The 17,273-nt window shown below is 38.8% G+C and overlaps 1 protein-coding gene across 9 annotated transcripts in view; it reads left to right on the forward strand.

The window, feature by feature from the left end:
- The window catches only part of LOC128705881 (solute carrier organic anion transporter family member 74D), a 116,946-nt gene that overhangs the window by 83,573 nt on the left and 16,100 nt on the right, over nucleotides 1-17,273 (forward strand). For 7 of the 9 annotated variants that reach the window (XM_070096683.1, XM_070096684.1, XM_070096680.1 and 4 more), the window contains 5 exons: nucleotides 792-857; nucleotides 1,994-2,127; nucleotides 7,163-7,266; nucleotides 8,907-9,008; nucleotides 13,964-14,077. In XM_070096683.1, the coding sequence (XP_069952784.1) occupies nucleotides 792-857; nucleotides 1,994-2,127; nucleotides 7,163-7,266; nucleotides 8,907-9,008; nucleotides 13,964-14,077 (520 nt within the window). Of the gene's footprint in view, nucleotides 1-791; nucleotides 858-1,993; nucleotides 2,128-7,162; nucleotides 7,267-8,906; nucleotides 9,009-13,963; nucleotides 14,775-17,273 lie in introns of those variants that run through there. The other 2 variants (XM_070096686.1, XM_070096687.1) reach the window with 2 other exon arrangements.

The raw sequence follows: 17,273 nt of genomic DNA on the forward strand, positions 1-17,273 counted from the left end.
CTGGTCTTCTGCTAAAACTGTCTACCCTGCTTCTAACTTTCACAGTCGCCGTCTGGTTGAATCCTCCCTTATACACAACTTTCCTTGTATGACTCTTAGTCCTGGCTTCGTCTCTGTAGATGCCTTCCTTTCCTATTACATTGTAAAATGCTCCAAACTTCAGAACACCTGTGACTTAACCAGATTCTTTTTTTCCCTTCTCCCTCCTCCCCTTTCCTCTTTCTCCTTTGGATTTTCTTTCTTCTGCCTTGGGTGGTTGGTCCATTATTATTTTTCTCCCCTCTGTGCTCTTGTTCCTACTCTCTGTGGGCCCCTAGCTCCCTTACAGTGCTCTTTCTTAGTCTTTAACTGACTCCACTACTACTACTGTACTACTACCTCTACTACTACTCTCTTCTTCCTTTCCTACTACCTCTCTTGTCCTGTCCCTGTTTGCTGGCCTACATATATACTCCCTCCTCTCCTTTTTGTTAGTGTGACTTTGTAAATGGTCCAAGTTGGACTGAAACGTCATCGTAAGCTCCTCTCTCCTATATGCGGGTTATTTGTGTATGAAATACAATGCCTGCACTCTGAAGGAGTGATGGGATGTTAAGTTTGTATGGTCATTTCAGTTATGTCATGCACTTCTGGCAATGCAGAAAATAAATAAAGGATGGGGAATTTAATTGTTATGGGCAGGGTTACCCAACATAGTGGGAGATGGCTGATGTTTTAACAAAAAGAGAATGTAAAAATAAATATAATAAAGCTGATTACTTATTTACTACATCTGTTTCTCTCCTGGGTAGGTGTATAGTGATTGTCGCTGTGTTAGCAACTCCTCACAACCCAACTACGCTGCACCTATACCAGAGGTCAGTCTAGATTATTATTATTATTTATTGGTAGTTGGTTGGTTGAGAGCAACCACCCAGGGAGATACCACGGAAACCATTACAGGTTTCCGTTTCACTGAAGCCTGTAATTGTTTTACACAATGGTAGGATTTCTGTCGATTTTTTTCTGTTTCATAAACATGCAAGATAACAGGTATATCTTGCTACTTCTACTTACACTTAGGACACATGCACATACACATACATATATGTATACACATCCATCTGAGTTTTCATCTATTTTCTTAATAGTTCTCATTCTTTTGATTTCCTTTCACCTCCATGGGGAAGTGGAAAAAAAATATTTCCTCCGTAAGTCACATGTGTCATAGGGACAACTAAAATGCTGGGAGCAAGGGGCTAGTAACCCCTTCTCTTGTACAAATTACTACATGGCAGTTTGGAGGGGTATGTTGTGTATCTTTATATGTGTATGCTTCTAGACTGTTGTATTCTGAGCACCTCTGCAAAAACAGTGATAATGTGCGAGTGTGGTGAAAGTGTTGAATGATGATGAAAGTATTTTCTTTTTGGGGATTTTCTTTCTTTTTTGGGTCACCCTGCCTCGGTGGGAGACGGCCGACTTGTTGAAAAAAAAAAAAAAAAAAAAAACTTTTGTTTTTCTTTTTAGGTCATCCTGCCTTGGTGGGAGATGGCAGATTCATTAAAAGAAAGAAATTTAAGGCAGACTTAGACAAAAGTGAAGTGAATGGCATGTATGTACAACTTTGTAGGAAAATGTCTGTCAATGAAATTTATTCCTTAAGTTTTTGTGTAAATTAAATAGGTTATCTTAATCTCTGGACTATATGATGTGATTGTGTTAGATGTATACTCTTGAAGGGAGCATTCTTGATACTGATGAGGAGCTCTTGATCCGAGGAATTAGAGCTAGCCTCCCTTGAATCAAACTAGATGACCTCCACCCTTCTCATTCCTCAGGTACTGTATGACCCTTATGGGTTTAGCACATCCCCATGATAATACTAATAATAATTATAAAATAGATAATTTAATCAAAGTAAGTAAATCAATAAGTTGGTGTGAATGTACTCTTAAGTACAGTATTCAAGTGCAAGTTATATTGTATAAATAAAGTAATTAAATATTTTCAGAATGAGAGGGGAAGAGCCACACGTGGGTACTGTCCAGAACCATGTAACGGTTTCTTCTACTACTTCCTCATTCAGATCATCACCAAAACTGTGTCTTCCACAAGTCGTATAGGTGGCAGTATTGTCCTCCTCAGGTAATAGTGGTAATCAAAGTGCTTCTCCAGTTATTTTTGGTGGCAGCAATGTCCATCTCAGGTAAGAGTAGTGCTGAAAATGCATCCTTTTGTATATATGGCAGCATTGTGCTTCTCAAGTAAGCCTGGTGCTGGGAATGCTTAATATGGTAGAACCTCAGTATCGAACTTAATTTGTTCCAGAAGGCTGTTCAAGTGCCGATCTGTTTGAGCATTGAATGAATTTTTCCCGACCAATTTTCTTTTTGATTGGCTGTTATCACTTATCATCTTAAACCCCATGGTGACTTATTTATACAAATGATATAAAAAAAAAACACCAAAAAATGTGAAGAAACACAAAATAGTTTACAGTGAAGTTCCGGCAGGCCATGTTTGTTTGGTCAAGTGCCGCGCAAGTGGTCGACTACCGAGCAATTTTTTTTTATCGAACAAAACATTCAAATCTCAAATTGTTCGAGTAGGGAATTCTTTGAGTACTGAGGTTCCACTGTATTACATGAGTTAGGTTAGGTTCTGGTATGTAATTGAGATTGAAATTTGTGGTTCTCAGCTATTTGATTTTGCATTTGGAGTTGTTATTCATGCCTTCAAGAGGCAGCCTTGATCCTGATGAGTGGTCTCTTGATCTAAGGAATTGAAGCTACCTGGAATATACCTGGAGAGGGTTTCAGGGGTCAGTGCCCCTGTGGCCCGGTCCGTGGCCAAGCTTCATGGTGAATCAAGGCCTGATTAACCAGGCTGTTACTGTTGGTCACATGTAACCTGACATACGAACCACAGCCCAGCTGATCAGGTACTGACTTTAGGTACCTGTCCATTGCCTTCTTGAAGACAGCCACGGGTCTATTGGTAATCTCTCTTATGTATGCTGAGAGGCAGTTGAACAGTCTTGGGCCCCTGACACTTATTGTGTTGTCTCTTATCATGCTAGTGGCACCCCTACTTTTCACTGGGGGGATGCATCATCTGCCAAATCTGTTGCTTTCATAGGGAGTGATTTTCATGTGCAAATTTGGTGCTAGTCGCTCTAGGATTTTCCAAGTGTATATAATCATGTATCTCTCCCACCTGCATTCTAGGGTGTACAAGTTGAGGAACTTCAAGCGTTCCCAGTAATTGAGGTGTTTTATTGCACTTATGTATGCCATGAAGGTTCTCTGTACATTTTCCAGGTCAGCAATTTCACTTGCCTTGAAAGGTGCTGTTAGTGTGTAGCAATATTTCAGCCTAGATAGAACAAGTGACCTGAAGAGTGTCATCATGGGCTTGGCATCCCTAGTTTTGAAGGTTCTCATTATCTATCCTATCATTTTTCTAGCAGATGCAATTAATACAATGTTGTAGTCTTTGAAAGTGATATCCTCTGACATTGTCACTCCCAAGTCTTTCACATTACTTTTTTGCTCTGTTGTGTGGTTGGAATTTGTTTTATACTCTGATGTAGTTTTAATTTCCTCACGTTTTTCCATATTGGAGTAATTGAACTTTCTCAACATTGAACTTCATGTTGTTTTCTGTGGCCCATTTAAAGATTTGGTTGATGTCCACTTGGAGTCTTGCAGTGTCTTCAATGGAGGATACTGTCATGCAAATTCGGGTGTCATCTGGAAAGGAAGACACGGTGCTGTGGCTTACATCCCTGTCTATGTCAGATATGAGGATGAGGAGCAGGAGACAGTAGCCACCTCAGACTTTACTCTGTTTACTACTATGCTTTGTATTCTATTTGTTAGGAAATTATAGATCCATCTACTAATTTTTCCTGTTATTCCTTTATCACACATTTTGTGCACTATTACACCATGGTCACACTTGTCAAACTCTTTTGCAAAGTCTGTGTATGCTACATCTGCATTTTTTTGGTCTTCTACAGCATCCAGGACTTTGTCATAGTGGTCCAGTAGTTGGGACAGGCAGGAGCGACCTGCTCTAAACCCATGTTGCCCTGGGTTGTGTAACTGATGGGTATTTAGATGAGTGGCGATCTTGCTTCTTAGAACCCTTTCAAAGATTTTATAGATATGAGATGTTACCACTATCGGTCTGTAGTCCTTTTCTATTGATTTGCTGCCCCCTTTATGGAATGGAGCTATGTCTTTTGTTTTTGGCAGCTGTGGGACTACCCCTGTGTCCATGCTCCCTCTCCATAGGATGTTAAAAGCACATGATAGGGGTTTCTTGCAGTTCTTGATAAACACGGAGTTCCATGAGTCTGGGCCTGGGGCAGAGTGCATGGGCCTGTCATTTATTCCCTTTATGAAGTCATTTGCCATCAGGATAATATCAGATAGATTTGAATCTACCAAATTCTGTGTCTTGCTCATAAAAAATTCACTTAGGTCTTCGACTCTCAGTCTGGTTAGTGGCTCACTAAAAAACCGAGTCATATTGGGACTTGAGTAGCTCACTTATTTCCTCGCTGTCATCTTTGTAGACCCATTTTTGTCTAAGGGCCCAATGCTGGATGTTGTTCTCAACTTAGATTTGGCATAAGAAAAGAAATATTTTTGGTTTCTTTCAATTTCATTTATGACTTTTAGTTCTTCTGCATTTCTTGACTCCTGTAAGATTCCTTTAGCTTAAGTTCGATGTTTGCTATTTCTCTGATCAATGCCTTCCTTCGTATTACAGATATATTGGCCTCTTTTAGCCGTTCTGTTATTTTTCACCTTCGCCTGTATAGGGAACGCCTTTCTCTTTCTAGTTTACATCTTCTCTTCCTTTTCCTTAAAGGAATATGGCTTGAGCATACCTTGAGTGCCACAGTGTTAATATTTTTTAGACATAGGTTTGGATCCATGTTGCTTAGGATATCTTCCCAGTTTATATCATTTAGGACCTGGTTAAATTGATCCCACCTTTTGTTTTTGTTATTGAAGTTGAATTTGGTGAAGGCTCCTCATTACTGATCACATTTTCTTGGTCTGGGGTCCTGCACATACATGTCTGAACCTCTATTGTGATCTGAGTATGTTTTTTTAATATTGTAATGTTTTGTATCAGATCATCATTGTTAGTGAAGATGAGGTCCAGTGTATTCTCCAGTCTTGTTGGCTCTATTATTTGCTGGTTTATGGTGAATTTGGTGCAGAGATTTAAAAGCTTGTGTGTGTGAGTTTTCAACTGAGCTGCCTCCTGGGGTTATCTCTGCTACAGCATTATTTGCTACATTCCTTCATTTTAGGTGCCTTAGGTTGAAATCTCCCAGAAGCAAGATGTTTGGGGCAGGAGGTGGAAGATTTTCCAGACAGTGGTCTATTTTCAAAAGCTATTCCTGGAATTGTTGGGAAGTTGCATCCAGAGGCTTGTATACAACCACAATGACCAGGTTTTGGTTCTCAATCTTCACTGCCAAAACATCAACAACATCATTTGAGGCATTTAGTAGTTCCAAGCATATCACACAGCATAAAGAAATAAAAATACTGGTCATGAGCAAAACAAAATGAGAAATTTCTTATCCATGCAAGTTCTCATGTTATAAACTCTAAGACATTCCATGGAAGTGTGTACTTTTTACATTATTGCTTTGCTTAGATTATATAGTTGTTACACTGCTGTCATCTGGGTTATTTTGTCATATTCACACTACTGTCATCTGGACCACTGTCTCTGCCAAGTTCCTGATCAACCTTGCTATGATGGCTTTGTAGTCCACTGGGCAGCTAACAGTAACAGCATGGTTGAGCAGGCAGGAAAGCCTGTCCAAAGGTTGGACTTCAAGTGTAGAATAGCCCTGGAAACCTGTCACGGATCACAGGGTTAGTTTGTCATTCTCATGATGTGAATTAGCTTGTTACATTGTTATTATATACCCTCTTCTCTTTTATAAGCTTTCTTTCAGCCATTACTACACATATTTCCATTTTTTTCTATTGTAGTGATATTGTAGAAAGTTGATACCGACAAACTAGTTTAACCCGTAAACTGTCCAAACGTATATATACGTTTTTTCAACATTTGAAAGTATGTAAGAAAAGTAGATCTTCTTTTTGTTTTTTTACATTTGAAAATGTGTAAAAAAACTTTGATCTACTTTTTTTTTTGTTACATTTGAAAATATGTAAAAAAAGTAGATCTACTTTTGTAGCACTATACATGTGAACATAGATCTGCTTGGACCGTTTACGGGTTAAAAAGACATGTGAGCAAACACTAAGATATATTTATTAGAAAACATTTCAGTCCTGGGACCTTGATTACTTATAACATGTTAGAAGTGATCAAGGTCCCAGGACCAAGATATTTTTTAATAAATATGTCCTAGTGTTTCCTTGTGTCTTCTTAGCCCACTGTAGAAAGTTATCATATAAATATGTAGCCTAAGGATTACTTCTGGTATATATTTTATAAATAATAAATGAACCTTGCTTTTGTTTGTAGTAATTATATAAATTAGACTTGTGCAACCTTTGGAAATTTTTATCAGGATACGTTTCACTTATGAAGAGTGTAATATGGGTCATAAAAAGATTGAGCCTCATTCCAGGACATTGTCCTGGCAATATTATAAGTAGCCAAGACTGTATCTATGTTTAATTTATACATTTGTGAGTATTATATACCTTGTGGGATACAGTAGAGCTGTAGATAAGTGCAACAAAGTGGCAAGTAGTATAACTGAGGCTACCTTGGCAAGTAGTATAACTGAGGCTACCTTGTGTAGGTTTAAAAATACATGCTATAGATTAGATTGTATGAGTGGGAATGGTTGGGTGTTAGTAAGACTGACTTAGCATTGGCCAGTTGTGCAGTACTTTTCAATTCCTGTTCTTATGAGAATTGCTATTTAGGCAAATTTTGTGTAAATTAACTAGGAAGCTGTTGGTTTGGTAAATAGCTCAACCAAGTAAATTAAATACATACTTTATTATAAGTTATTATAAGATGAGAATGCCGTTCAGAATCTGCTGAGAGAGCCTCGTTTGTGGTCCTAAATATAAAATATTCTTGTAACCTTCTGTCACAGTACAGCATATACATATAAATATTATATATTTATTCATAAATATTTTTATTTTGGCTGCTTCAGGTCAGTGTCAGATGAAGATAAAGGGCTGTCACTTGGTGTGATTACAGTTTTTATTAGTTTATTTGGCTTCATCCCAGCACCCATCATCATGGGAGCCATCATAGGTAAGAACAGCAAGAGTTTTCCTAAATTTGCCTTTCCTGTATTCATTTTTAAACTGAAAAATGTGTGCAAAGTTGTACAAGATACTTATTGATACTACTGAAATAATAATGATCCAACTGGAAAAATCTCACCCAGTGTTGGAATAAATCTGTGAATTTGGTAGGGTATGCAAAAGAAGAAAATTAAAAGTGAATACAGGAAAGAGTAAGGTTATGAGGATAACAAAAAGATTAGGTGATAAAAGATTGGATATCAGATTGGAGGGAGAGAGTATGGAGGAGGTGAATGTATTCAGATATTTGAGAGTGGACGTGTCAGCGGATGGGTCTATGAAAGATGAGGTGAATCATAGAACTGATGAGGGGAAAAGGGTGAGCAGTACACTTAGGAGTCTGTGGAGACAAAGAACTTTGTCCTTGGAGGCAAAGAGGGGAATGTATGAGAGTATAGTTTTACCAACGCTCTTATATGGGTGTGAAGCATGGGTGATGAATGTTGCAGTGAGGAGAAGGCTGGAGGCAGTGGAGATGTCATGTCAGAGGGCAATGTGTGGTGTGAATATAATGCAGAGAATTCGTAGTTTGGAAGTTAGGAGGAGGTGCGGGATTACCAAAACTGTTGTCCAGAGGGCTGAGGAAGGGTTGTTGGTGGTTCGGACATGTAGAGAGAATGGAGCGAAACAGAATGACTTCAAGAGTGTATCAGTCTGTAGTGGAAGGAAGGTGGGGTAGGGGTAGGCCTAGGAAAGGTTGGAGGGAGGGAGTAAAGGAGGTTTTGTGTGCGAGGGGCTTGGACTTCCAATGGGCATGTGTGAGCGTGTTTGATAGGAGTGAATGGAGACAAATGGTTTTTAATACTTGACGTGCTGTTGGAGTGTGAGCAAAGTAACATTTATGAAGGGATTCAGGGAAACCGGCAGGCCGGACTTGAGTCCTGGAGATGGGAAGTACAGTGCCTGCACTCTGAAGGAGGGGTGTTAATGTTGCAGTTTAAAATCTGTAGTGTAAAGCACCCTTCTGGCAAGACAGTGATGGAGTGAATGATGGTGAAAGTTTTTCTTTTTTGGGCCACCCTGCCTTGGTGGGAATCAGCCAGTGTGTTAATAAAAAATAAAAAAATAATAAGACAGAACAAGAACTGCTGAGAAAACTGTAACCAAGGCTGTGACTAGGACTATGACCAAGACTGTAGCCAAGACTGCATGAACTGCTGAGAGAACTGTGACCAAGACTATAGCCAAGACTGTGATCAAGACTGTAGATAAGACTGTGACCAAGACTGTAGCCAAGACTGTGCCTAGGAGCAAGGACTGCATGAACTGCTGAGAGAACTGTGGCTAAGACTGTGACCAAGACTATAGCCAAGACTGTGACTAAGACTAACCAAGACTATGGCTAAGACTAACCAAGACTGTGGCTAAGACTAACCAAGACTGTGGCTAAGACTAACCAAGACTGTAGTTAAGACTGTGACCAAGACAATAGCCAAGACTGTGACCAAGACTGTTAAGAAGACTGTAACCAAGAATGTGACTAAGACTGTGGCCTATCAGCCACGGTCTCAGTTTATGTTGAGGAAATACTGCATAGCAAGTAATGATTGCATAAAAATATGAAGTTTGTTTTCCATATATTTTCAGATTCTGCTTGTGTGGTGTGGGACAAGTCTTGTGGTATATCTGGCAACTGTTGGCTCTATGACTCTGAAAAGTTTAGAAAAATCCTTCATGTGGTTCCTGCAGGTATTTATCCATTCTTAGGCTATTTCTTGCCCTTTTAATGCTGTATTATCTTTATGGTTTTATTGCTTGCTCTTGAATATAATTTGTGCTCTTTTAAAAAGCAGCAGATGTTGTATGTACCACTCAGTGTCTTGTGTTGCAGTAGTTTGGGAAGTAGACATAGCAATTGATCATCCTGCTGTAAATAAACCGTATTTCTATAATTGTTATAATAATTGTTAGCTGGGTGTAACTTTTAAGAGGCAGAAAGTGAAGGGTATGCAAACTGAAAGATGAGTGGGGATGTTGTAGTTCAGAGAGTCACGTTAATTTTGATGCCCATGCACTTCCGGTAAAACAGATGCAGTGGAACCTCGGTTGTCGAACTTAATTCGTTCCATATGTCGGTTTGACGACCAGAATGGTCAAAAACCAAGCCAACTTTTCCCATAAAGAATAATGTAAATATAATTAATCCATTCCAGACCAAAAATGACAATATGATAATTTATTAATAATAATGTAGGAGCTACTACATTAAAAATGTATGAAATTATAAAGCACACGGAAACTGGAAAAAATGAATACATGTACTAAATTAAAATTTAACTGTCTCTTGCCTGTCAGAGGAGAGCTAATGGCAAAATTCTAGTGGCTTCAAATGTTGTGGGAGAAAGCTGGTAGCTTTGCATGTGAGAGAATTCGTCTGCATGGTAAGTGTGAGGAGTGTAAAAAAATCCTGCAGCACATAGTGCCTAATAAGAAACAAAAACTGCGACTTTACGGTGTATTTTTGTATGGCATTTATGATTATATTCTCGTTTCTTGATCTCGTTTGATAGAATGGAAGATATATGACAGAAATAGAGATGATTTTCAATGGTATAAGACTAAAAGTAGCTTGAAATTGAGCTGAAAGTAGTGGAAATATTTGATTTTTGCCAATGTTCAAGAGTAAACAAATTATGTCACACGTCCAGTACACATCAACTGGTGGGTCTAATATTCAGTCACGAATGTGCTAATATTATTTATACAATTATTACATTATGCAGTAGTCTGAATAACAGTAAATCTTCTATTTTTTGTGTGAATAAAAATTCAAAATGAAAAGCAAGTGTAATATAAGAGGGGCCTGAAGATGTGACTAATGAACAAATAAAATGTTATTTTAGTGCCAGGGATGTCTTCATTGTTTATGCTGAGCCCTATTTTGAAATTATCCTTTCTTGAATTTTGTGTGAAATTGGCCAAATTAGTAATTTCAGATTGCTTTATTGGGTAGTTGAAATAAGTAAATGGGCAGTTTCTTGTACTCAATCAATAGAATAAAAGGAGTTCTAGCGAAATAGCTAGAACTGGACTGGAACAATGGAATTGGCCCAAAATATGGCTCAAAGTGGGTGAAATCGCCGATGTGTAAATATCGCCAAGACTGCTAACTTCACAGTAGCATAATTCCGTAAGTTAGTTATACTGACTGAAACCCACGCTGTGTGGTGATCATGTGATCCGAGTGTTCTTGGTCAACAACCAAGACCACATACAAAAACCAAATCGAACAGATCAGTTTGAAAACTGATTAGTTCAACAACTAGTCCACTTTACAACTGAGGTTCCACTGTATTATTATTATTATTAAGTAAAAACTGTTTTTCTTTTTAGGTTACCCTGCCTTGGTGGGATACAGCTGGTGTGTTAAAAAAGAATTATTATTATGATTATTATTATTATTATTCATGGAAAATGTTATGGAAATCACCTATATCAGTGAATCTAGCAAAATCTTTCAGTTCATACAGTCATTGTAGTGTGGTGTTGCTCAACCGGTTAGCTTCTGGAAATCTGCCAGTGGCATGGATAATATTTAAATATTTGCATGGTTCAAAAAAATTACGCTCATTTAGTAAGTATAGAATTAGAGAACACATTTCATCTTGTATTTTGGCTATGCATTACAATAAAGATGTAATTGTATTTATCAAAGGAATTATTGTCACTGTAGTCAATCAATAAACGACTCAAAATAATAGCCTTCCTCAATGTGTCCGATTAATGGCAGACTGAGCAGTAATACCATAAAAATACATTATTAAGCATCCAGATCTAGTCAGTATTGTTTAACGAAGCTTTCTACCTTTTTTATTTGTTATGACAGCATTTTTAGGATGTCAAAAACCTTCTACAGGTCTCCCTCAACATTCGCGAGGGTTAGGGGATCAAGAGCCTCGCGAATGTTGAAAAACCGTGAATGTTTGGTGCCCCAATATATTGTAGGGAAATATAATACAATACTGCTTCCTTAACTTGTTGAACCGTGAACAACCATAAAATACGTGAAAACGTCATAAACTGTACTAAAAATATACATGTTATGCTTTAATAACATGTATGTTATTAAATACCACAGACTCCGCCATTGCCTCCACCAATGCCTCCACCACTTCCTCAACCACTGCGAGTCCCTACTACCCTCCCTCCGACCCCCGCAACTGGCAGCCAGCCCTCCCACCACTCAGTGTGGTGAGTGTTTTGTTTGTTCATTATTTGCTATTAAACTACAGTATAAATAATGCAAACCCATTCATGACTGCATATTGGAATGGCTATTCGGACAGGTATTGGACGGTGACATCATGTGTTTACTCTTGAACACAGCAAAGAATCAAGCATTTCTGCTACTGCTAATAATAACAATAGTAATAATAATAATAATAAGACGATATAATTGAAGAAGGAAATTGTACAAAAATACGAGGGAGTGGTTGACACATCGTCAGTGTGGCTTTGTTTATGTTGGAGTGAGCATTAGTCTCCGTGCTCTTCCAAACATTTCACAATAATTCAGCAGTTGAGGCAGTGGTATTTAATAACATATATGTTATAAATAATAATAGTACATATTATTAATAACATGTATTATTATTATTAATAACATGTATGTTATTAAATACCACTGCCTCAACCGCTGCCTCAAAAACTGCCTCAATCGCTGCCTCAACAGCTGCCTCAACGGCTGCCTCAATCGCTGCCTCAACAGCTGCCTCAGTCGCTGCCTCAACAGCTGCCTCACCCACTGCCTCAATCACTGCCTCAACAGCTGCCTCAACCACTGCCTCAATCGCTGCCTCAACAGCTGCCTCAACCACTGCCTCGATTCCTTCCTCAACAGCTGCCTCACTGCCTCAATCGCTGCCTCACCCACTGCCTCAACAGCTGCCTCAACCACTGCCTCAATCGCTGCCTCAACAGCTGCCTCAACCACTGCCTCAATCGCTGCCTCAACAGCTGCCTCACCCACTGCCTCAATCGCTGCCTCAACAGCTGCCTCACCCACTGCCTCAATTGCTGCCTCAACAGCTGCCTCAACCACTGCCTCAATCGCTGCCTCAACAGCAGCCTCAACAGCTGCCTCACCCACTGCCTCAATCGCTGCCTCAACAGCTGCCTCAATCGCTGCCTCAACACCTGCCTCACCCACTGCCTCAATCGCTGCCTCAACAGCTGCCTCAATCGCTGCCTCAACAGCTGCCTCACCCACTGCCTCAATTGCTGCCTCAACAGCTGTCTCACCCACTGCCTCAATCGCTGCCTCAATCGCTGCCTCAACAGCTGCCTCACCCACTGCCTCAATCGCTGCCTCAACAGCAGCCTCACCCACTGCCTCAATCGCTGCCTCAACCACTGCCTCAATCGCTGCCTCAACAGCTGCCTCAACCACTGCCTCAATCGCTGCCTCAACAGCTGCCTCACCCACTGCCTCAATCGCTGCCTCAACAGCTGCCTCAACCACTGCCTCAATCGCTGCCTCAACAGCAGCCTCAACAGCTGCCTCACCCACTGCCTCAATCGCTGCCTCAACCACTGCCTCAATCGCTGCCTCAACAGCTGCCTCAACAGCTGCCTCAACAGCTGCCTCAACCACTGCCTCTACCACTGCCTCTACCACTCCAGTCGCACTCAATCTACAAGCACCAAACAATGAATTATTGTGAAATGTTTGGAAGAGCACGGAGACTAATGCTCACTCCAGCATAAACAAAGCCACACTGACGATGTGTCAACCACTCCCTCGTATTTTTGTACAACTTCCTTCAATTATATCGTATTTATTATTATTATTATTATTATTATTATTATTATTATTATTATTATTATTATTATTATTACTATTGTTATTATTAGCAGTAGCAGAAATGTTTGATTCTTTGCTGTGTTCAAGAGTAAACACATGATGTCACCGTCTAATACCTGTCCGAATAGCCATTCCAATATGCAGTCATGAATGGGTTTACATTATTTATACTGTAGTTTAATAGCAAATAATGAACAAACAAAACACTCACCACACTGAGTGGTGGGAGGGCTGGCTGCTAGTTGCGGGGGTCGGTGGGAGGGTAGTAGGGACTCGCAGGTGGCGGGAAACTTGAATATGATTTGGCGGCTTGGAATTTGGTGGCTGGGAATTTGGCGGTTGGGAATTCGCGAATGTGTGAAGCCCGCGAAAGCTGAAAACGTGAATGTTGAGGGAGACCTGTATTTCATATTTCTGTACACAGTACTCTATACTACATATATATTTGGAATCCAATATAACTAGTTGTTTCACCTTTTGATATTAGAGTAATCAACAAATATTGTAGGAAATTGTAAAACAGCAACATATTGCAGAAGGCTAAAATCCTTTCATTGGTTTTTTTCATTTATCAAAATTTGATATATGTACCTCTACTACATTGAGTGGCTGTCCTGGTCTACATGTCTGACTTATTTTCAAGGTTATATCAAGGCCAATATTTTCCTAAGACTTAGTAGGAAGGATTTTCTTTTCATACTTCCCATCATGCATGGTAGATTCTGAAATAATTAATTACATTTTGTTATTTAGAAAAAATAATTATTAGGATTATTTTTTTATAATATACCATACTACAAGTGATAATTTTTAGTTATTAATTATTGTATCTTTTTCTCAGTGTTAATGTTCATCTCTTTGCTGGGAGATATCGTCGTGTTCCACTATAGCGGTACACTGGACTTGTATGGACTTAAGGAGGAAGAAATAGAACAGAACAAGACTCAAGGCAAAAGTGAGGAACTCAAGCCATTGAAAGCTGATATAGACCAAATCTGTAAAGCATAAATATAAATGTTTTTACTATAGCAAAAAATTATAGATTGAGATACTTATGCAACATATGGGAATCTTTATTAAGGAAATGTTTCGCCTACAGTGGTTTCATCAGTCCGGTGCAAAGCAGAAACGGTGTAAGGAGAGGAAGAGTTTGAGGTAATCAGTCCCTCAGCCTGGAATCAATGTGTTCAGTTATTCCTCTTGTAGAAAGTACAGCATATGGCTGGAGAAATGGCTTATTTACTGTAGTCAGGCGAGTCAAAGTAGGAGGAGGCAGGATCACAATGGAACCATCCACTAGTGTAAGTAGGCCTTCGTCCAAAGGTTGGACAAGTATTGAAGAATTCCTTGTATCAAGATCTCATGATGTTGCAGTGTCTGACAGATGTGATAAATGGTTTTGAAAACCAACAAGTCAGTTGCTGTATGGCAAAATATTTCCTTAATAAAGATTCCCATATGTTGCGTAAGTGTCTCAATCTTCAACTCGTCGGTTTTCAAAACCATTGATCACATAAAAAATTATAGTACAAAGATTCTCTTGATGTGGGCTTAAGTACAAAATTTGCTTTTTCTGTTTATAACCTAAAAATACTTATTATTTTTATCAGTTTATAAGCAATAACAGCCTTGTATAAAAAATATACAGAATGTATCACTTAATATTTAAACCATAGAGCAATATTGAAGCATGTAGGTACATTGAGGAGGGAAACAGCTTTGGAGAGTGATCAGTAAAGTGAGAAATCTCGGAGAGCAAATGAACTTTGGGTTGGAAGGGGGGGGGGCAGGGGTGTCCCGTGATTGACTGGAAGGAGGGATGGTAAAGGAGGGTTTGAGTTTTAGGGTTTTGAGCTTCCTGCAGGCTTGTTAGCGTGTCTTAGGAGTCAATGGAAGCAAGTGATTTTTTAATGGATGTGCTGTTGAACTAATCAAGGTAACACAAGGGATTTAGGGAAACAGGTTAGCTGGAATTGAGTAGTGGAGATAGGAAGGACAGTGACTGTACTCTGAAGGAGGGAATGTGGATGTTGCATTCAGAGGGAAATCTGAATTGTGAAGTCAATACATTTCTGGCAAGACAGTGGCTGAATGAATGATGGTGAATGTATATCCATTTCTGGGTTACCCCTACCTTGGAGATGGCATATACACATATATATACGTATATATATATATATATATATATATATATATATATATATATATATATATATATATATCTTTCTTCTTTCTTTCAACACACCGGCCGTATCCCACCGAGGCAGGGTGGCCCAAAAGGAAAAATGAAAGTTTCTCCTTTTACATTTAGTAATATATACAGGAGAAGGGGTTACTAGCCCCTTGCTCCCGGCATTTTAGTCACCTTTTACAACACGCATAGCTTACGGAGGAAGAATTCTGTTCCACTTTCCCATGGAGATAAGAGGAAATAAACAACAACAAGAACTAGAAAGAAAATAGAAGAAAACCCAGGGGGATGTGTATATATACATATATATGCTTGTACATGCATGTGTAGTGTGACCTAAGTGTAAGTAGAAGTAGCAAGACGTACCTGAAATCTTGCATGTTTATGAGACAGAAAAAAAGGACACCAGCAATCCTACCATCATGTAAAACAATTACAGGCTTTCGTTTTACACTCACTTGGCAGGACGGTAGTACCTCCCTGGGCGGTTGCTGTCTACCAACCTACTACCTAGGATATATATATATATATATATATATATACAGTGGACCCCCGGTTAACGAACTTTTTTCATTCCAGTAGTATGTTCAGGTGCCAGTACTGACCGAATTTTTTCCCATAAGGAATATTGTGAAGTAGATTAGTCCATTTCAGACCCCCAAACATACACGTACAAACGCACTTACATAAATACACTTACATAATTGGTCGCATTTGGAGGTGATCATTAAGCGGGGGTCCACTGTATATATATATATATATATTTAACCCTTTCAGGGTCCGTCCCGTAGATCTACGGCTTTACGTTCAGGGTCCAAACCGTAGATCTACGCCATGAGCTCAGCTCACTCTGATAAACTGTGAGTGGTACATTTGGGCCTAGATATGAGAGAATACATCTATGTGGTATTTGTGCACCACATAAAACAGATCCTGCAGCACACTGTGTATAATGAGAGAAAAAAAATGAATTCATGATTTTTCGATTAAAACAGCAACTTTGCAGTGTTTTTTCGTATGTTTTTTATAGTTGTATTTGCGATTTCTTGGTCTCATTTGATAGAATGGAAGACATATTACAGAAATAGAGATGATTTTGATTGGTTTTAGCACTGGAAATGGCTTGAAACTGAGCTCAAAGTAGCAGAAATGTTAAATTTTTGCCGATATTCAAGAGTAAACAAACGACCTCACACATCTAATACACGTCAGCTGGTGGGTCTAATATACATTCACAAATACGGTGATGATATTTATACAATTATTACAGTATTGCATAACAGTAAATCTTCTATTTTTTGGTGTGAATAAAAATTCATTATGTGAATAAAAAATCAAAATGGAATTTATTTGTAAAGCCTCAAAACATAATTAATGAACAGAGGAAATGTTAGTTTAGTGCCAGGAATGCCTACATTGTTCATTCTGGAGCCTATTTTGAAATTGGAATATTTTGAACTTTGTGTTAAATTGGCCAAATTAACAATTTCCAATCACTTTATTTTGTAGTTGAAACAGTTGACTTGGCGATTTCTTGTGCTCAATCGATAGAATAGAAGTAATACTAGTGAAATAGCTAAGAATTTGGTTGATTGGAATAATGTAATTGGCCTAAAATGGGAGTCAAAGTCGGCAAAATCGCCGATTCGTAAATATCGCTGACACATCAAAATTCGCGAGAGCATAATTTCGTCAATTTTCCACCAAATTTCGTACTTTTTGTTTTATTACCTTCACAAAAAGTTTCTCTACGATTTCATAAGAAAAAATAACAAATTTTTTTTTTGAAAATTCTTGGACACTGGTGCGTGACTCCAGATTTGGGCCTTGGACCCTGAAAGGGATATATACAGTGGACCATCCACTAACCTTTGCAATTTTTCTTTAGAATCTCCCATAAGCACAGTATCATCAGCAAAAAGTAACTGTGTCAATTCCCATTTTGAATTTGATTCCCCAT

The sequence above is a fragment of the Cherax quadricarinatus genome, chromosome 54, assembly GCF_038502225.1.
Source record: "Cherax quadricarinatus isolate ZL_2023a chromosome 54, ASM3850222v1, whole genome shotgun sequence".
NCBI classification, from domain to species: Eukaryota; Metazoa; Arthropoda; class Malacostraca; order Decapoda; family Parastacidae; genus Cherax; species Cherax quadricarinatus.